This window comes from Gekko japonicus, unplaced genomic scaffold (genome assembly GCF_001447785.1).
Source record: "Gekko japonicus isolate JY-2015 unplaced genomic scaffold, Gekko_japonicus_V1.1 scaffold505, whole genome shotgun sequence".
NCBI classification, from domain to species: Eukaryota; Metazoa; Chordata; class Lepidosauria; order Squamata; family Gekkonidae; genus Gekko; species Gekko japonicus.
In genome coordinates this window covers 64145-69528 of record NW_015169788.1, presented here as the reverse complement: position 1 = coordinate 69528, position 5384 = coordinate 64145, and the positions used below count along the sequence as shown (strand labels likewise).

General features: G+C 54.2%; 1 protein-coding gene across 1 annotated transcript; it reads left to right on the top strand.

The window, feature by feature from the left end:
* The first annotated feature begins 301 nt into the window (after positions 1-301).
* On the top strand, positions 302-1981 carry EXOSC4 (exosome component 4). The gene is made up of 2 exons (XM_015416981.1): positions 302-508; positions 971-1981. Exons 1-2 carry the CDS (start codon positions 302-304, stop codon positions 1328-1330), a joined length of 567 nt encoding a protein of 188 aa, XP_015272467.1. The 3' UTR covers positions 1331-1981.
* The last annotated feature ends 3403 nt before the right edge of the window (positions 1982-5384 follow it).

Genomic DNA, 5384 nt, shown 5'->3' with positions numbered 1-5384 from the left:
CCTGCCCCTCCCGCCTTAACGTGGACCCCCCCCCTCCCATAGAATCACGGAATGTTAGAGTCGGAAGGGACCTTGCAGGTCATCTAGTCCAACCCCCTGCACTCTGCAGGAGCAGAGCCCAAAGATAATAGGCCCACAACATCCCCGAGAGATGGCCGTCCAGCCTCCTCCGCTTGGAAAAATCCAGTCAAGGAGCCTCCACCCCCCTCCCGAGGCAGCCTGTTCCAGGGCTCAACCACCCTTATAGTCAGGAAGGCTCTCCTGAGATTTAGCCGGTAAGGACTCCCTTTGTCATTCCCAGATGCGCGGCTCCCGCAGCAAGGCCCTGCACGACCAGGCACTGGTGAACTGCCAGTACAGCATGGCCACCTTCAGCACGGGCGACCGCAAGCGCCGGCCCCACGGCGACCGCCAGTCCAGCGAGATGACCCTGCACCTCAAGCAGACCTTCGAGGCCGCCATCCTGACGCAGCTCTACCCCCGCTCCCAGATCGACATCTACGTCCAGGTGGGTCCAGGGAGCCCCGCAGCCCGCGAACCCGGCCGCCTCCCCAGCAGAGCACTGGCCCCCTCTGCAGGGGCATGCCCCCCCCCAGGGGGGAGAGGGAGCTGGTCTAGGTGGGTCCTTCCCTGCCTCTGCCTTCTGCAGCGGACACCTCACAGAGAGCGGGGTGCAAGCTCTGTAGCCCTTGCAGCCTCTGACCCAGAGAGCCCCAGATCTTGTTGGTCTGTAATGCCGGCAAGCCCGGGGCAGCCGCCTTCTGAAGCACACCCGATGGGAGAGCCAGCTGCTGAAAAGCCGAGCCCCATAAACCCTCAGCCCCCTGGGTCGCGTGCGGAAATATTCCTGGGGGCAGCCAAACTAGCACAGAAGGGATCTGGCCTGTCAGGGCGGTTCAGGATGTTGGCAGAGGGGGGATTTGGGTCCCGGGTGGGCCTCCTCCTGAGCAGGCGCGCTGCCTTTTTCCAGATCCTGCAAGCGGACGGGGGGAATTACTGTGCCTCCGTGAACGCGGCCACCCTGGCAGTTATCGACGCCGGCATCCCGATGCGGGACTACGTGTGCGCCTGCTCGGCCGGCTTCATCGAGGAGACGCCCTTGGCCGACCTGAACTACGTGGAGGAGGTGACCGGCGGCCCCCAGCTGGCCCTGGCCCTGCTGCCCAAGTCCGACCAGATCGCCCTGCTGGAGATGAACGCCCGGCTGCACGAGGACCACCTGGAGCGCATCATCGAGGCCGCCAGCAAGGCCTGCAAGGACGTCTATGCCGTGCTGGACCAGGTGGTGCGCGAACATCTGCAGGAGGTCACTGCCCTGCTGGGGAAGTGAGGGCCGGCCCCGGTAGCCAGGGCCGGCTGCAGCTGTTCCAGCTTCTGTGGCTGGCGGGGGAGGCCCAGTCCCACAACTTACTCCAGGCGGCAGAGGAGAAGATGGAGGCCTTTTGCGTTGCAGAGTATGGAGCTGCGGGGGCGAGGGGGGGGATCCTCCTTCCATCCCTCCCTCCCTCGGTCTGCTTGGGAGGAGCTCTTGGGCTCCTGTTTGATGAGACACAGTGGGGTGCGTGGGGGTTTGCAAAAGATTGCCTGCATAAAACGTTTCCTTCTTTTTTTACTTGTCAAAAAATAAATATTCTTCCAAAGAAAGCGTTGCATGTGGATCAGTCGATCCTCTGCCAGGGCTCCAGGCGGGATCCAGTGCCCGAGAGGCCCGAGACTGGTCAGGTGCCCTTTATTCACTGAAAACTACTTCAGCAGAGCTCAAGGCGACTGACAAATACAGATGGAACACAGCATAAAAGGCACTGAAAACAGGACAAAAAGTTTTAACATCACAATTTATTTATTTATTTATTTTATACCCCGCTCTCCCCACCAAGGACTGCTACTGAACATAACCAAAAGCAGTGCTAAATACAAACTATCTTCAGTTGCCTCCTAAAGAAGAGGAGATTGGATTTATACCCCATGGCCCTTCACTGCCCGAAGGAGTCTCAGAGTGTCTTACAATCTCCTTTCCCTTCCCCTCCCCACAACAGGCACCCTGTGAGGGAGGTGGAACGTGAGCCAGGCCCCCCCCCTGGGGTGCCACTGAAAAGGCCCTGCTCCTCAATCTGCCTTACCTCCCATAGGGAGGTACCCTATGGGTATATACCAACTTGGCATCGGCGTAAGCTGACTGTGGTCTTTCAAGAGCATGTGCCCTCCGACCGTGACATTATTGCAGCACACACAATAGTTCGTAATTGTTATGCTGCCATTCAAAATTTTTAACTGGAATCTTTGAGGCTTTGGTGAATTTTTATTTAGTGTTGAATTCTTATTGTTTTATGTTAGGTATTCTTATCTTAAAGTAAATTAGCAGAGTAAATCAGCAGAGTATTAAAGAGTCAGAGTCAATGGTGTGTTTAAATATAAAAGTTTACTACAACCTAGCATGGGGAAAAGGTACACGGGATGCAAAATAACAAAGAGCTAATATTCCTACATCCTTACAGCTAGACAGAACATGGCAGAAGAGAGCAAAGACAAGCTCAGGACAAAGGACCATAAAATGCTAATAGTTGGCACTCTGGCCTCCAATCAGAACAACAAACTAGATCTGGGGCTTTCTAACTCTCTAAACTTATTGGTTACAAACAAACATGTGATTTAACAAACATCATTAACCCAGTAAATACTGAAGAAGTGTTTTAACTTGTAACACCCAACATTTTATCACTGTTGTAAGCCACCCTGAGCCCGCTTGTGGGGTATGGTGGGATCTAAGTTGAATAAATACCGGATTCACTTCAAGGTGCTGGTTCTGACCTTTAAAGCCCTATTCAGGGGCCTGCCTACATGAGGGACCGCCTTTCCCCGCATGTTCCCCAGAGAGCACGGAGGTCACGGTCTCAGAACTGTCTGACTCTCCCTGGTCCAAAAGACGCCAGATTGGCCTCTACCAGGGCCTTCTCAGTGGCGGCTCCAAACTGGTGAAATGAGCTTCTGGAAGGCATCAGGACCCTGCGGGACCTCCTACAGTTCCGCAGGGCCTGTAAAACGGAGCTCTCCCACCAGGCCTTGGATTAGGAGCTGCCACTAACTACACACTGATAACATCTGAACAGTTAACATCTGAATGGTTAAGGCCCTCTTTGTTAATCTGAATAACAACAGCCAGTGTAGCTCACGGCCATCAGCTTTTTATCTTTTCATATGTATTTATATATATTTATGCCATCTGTTGCATACTACCTTACTGCATTGTCTCAGTGCATCTGTGTTTTAACGTATTTTAGCCTACTGTGAGCCACCCTGAACCTGCTATGCAAGGAGGGCGGGATATAAATTGAATAAATAAATAAAAATAAAATAAACTCCTCTCCCTGGGACCTGCCAGAGGAACTTCTGTGATTGATGGGGAGGTCCGGAGGGCCTCTCTCTCCCTGCGATCTTCATTCCCCCGGCAGGAATGTATGGGAGAGAGAGGATAGCCCTTCAGCTACCCCAGTCGTAAGCTGTGTAGGGCTTTAGAGGACAGAGAACCAACACCTTCCATGGCACTTGGGAGCAGATCAGTAGGCAGTGCAGTTGCTACAATATCACGGTCACTTGCTCCCGAAAGCTGGCCCTGACTGCATTTGCACCCACGAGAGCACCATTTCCCTCTCCTAGGCTTAGTTTTGCATCACTCACTGTGCTACATTGTTGGGGGGGGGGAGGCTTGGAAACATGCCTGATACTGAAGTTAACCCCCCCCCCCCGCCCGTTATTTGGTATCGTATCAGGCGGTTACACTTCTCATTACCAATTTTACAAGCAAGTTCATTCCGAGGCCCTGCTGATAATACTTGGGGAAGATCATGGCCAGCTGATGGGCCGACGGAAGGGGCGGATTCTGCTCCTCGCCGGATGGGGACCCCATAAACCGGGATGGGGGACGAGGCACGGCAGGGGAGCGCTGCTGTGCTTCATGGACAGTTCTGTGACATGTACGTCTACCAGCTTGTCTTTTTTAATGGCTTGTGTCTTATTTTTGTGGTTGTTCAGTCGCACAGTCGAGTTCGACTCTTCGCAACCCCATGGACCAGATCACGCCAGGCCCCTCCTGTCTTCCGGAGTTTGCTCAATTTCATGTTCGTTGCATCGATGACACTGTCTGACCATCTCATCCTTTGCCGTCCCTGTCTTCTTTGACCTTCAATCTTTCCCAGCATCAGGGTCTTCTCCTCCAGTGAGGGCTCCCTTCTCATTGGGTGGTCAAAGTATCTGAGCTTCAGTTTCATTATCTGGCCTTCCAGGGAACAGTCAGGGTCGATTTCCTTTAGGATTGACTGATTCGATCTTCTTGCAGTCCAAGGGACTCTCAAGAGTCTTCTCCAGCACCACAGTTCAAAAGAATCTATTCTTCGGCGCTCGGCCTTCCTTATAGTCCAACTCTCACAGCCATACATGAATACTGGGAATACCATTGCTTTGACCATGCAGACTTTGTTGGCAGGGTGATGTCTCTACTCTTTATTACACTGTCTAGGTTTGATACTGTGCTGTATAACCCTAAGCCCTGCGAAGGGGGATGGGGAGAGGGAGTGGCAACCACCCTCTGTGAGTTTTTACCCCTGTTTGCCGGGTGCCAAGTCTTGCCAGCCCTGATGGTCCAGATGCCTAGGGGAGATTACTTCTGCTGGATCAGACAGGGTGCTGGGTGGCCGGTAAAAAAGTACAGCGCCCAACTTACCCCCGGGGCCAGGCATCAAGGCCATCGGTGCTGCTCATGGTTCTGAGGCATAAGAACAGAAGAGAGGCCAATGCTGGATCAGGCAAAATGGCCCATCCAGTCTGACACTCTGGGTCACACAGTGGCCAGAAATACCAGGGGCCATCAGGAGGTCCACCAGTGGGGCCAGGACACTGGAAGCCCCACACACACACACCGTTGCCCCCCCCCCAAAATCACCAAGAACACAGAGCATCACCTGCCCCAGACAGAAGAACATAAGAGAAGCCAAATGTTCGGCCAGGCCGGTGGCCCATCCAGTCCAACCCTCTCTGTGTCACACAGTGGCCAGAAATACCAGTGCCCTCAGGAGGTCCAGCAGTGGGGCCAGGAGGACACTAGAAGCCCCTCCCACTGTTGCCCCCCTCCAAGCACCAAGAAGACAGAGCATCCCTGGCCCCAGACCGGGAGTTCCTATCTATACCATGTGGCCAATAGGGGCCACTGACGGACCTCTGCTCCAGATGCTTACCTAGTTCCCTCTTGAAGCCGTCCATGCCTGTAGCCGTGAATCCCACCTGTCAGTCACTCTCGGGGTGAAGACCCAGTAGGGTCACACCGACCGGCGGATGAAGGCTCCCGGGTGCCCTCTTGGTGCCCCCCCCTCCCTCCCTCCCTCCTTCCCACC

Excerpts from the sequence above, each read along its gene's own strand:
- EXOSC4 (XM_015416981.1), top strand. The coding sequence starts at position 302 with ATGCGCGGCTCCCGCAGCAAGGCCCTGCACGACCAGGCACTGGTGAAC. Across the intron at positions 509-970 it reads AGATCGACATCTACGTCCAG|ATCCTGCAAGCGGACGGGGG; the intron begins GTGGGTCCAGGG and ends GCCTTTTTCCAG.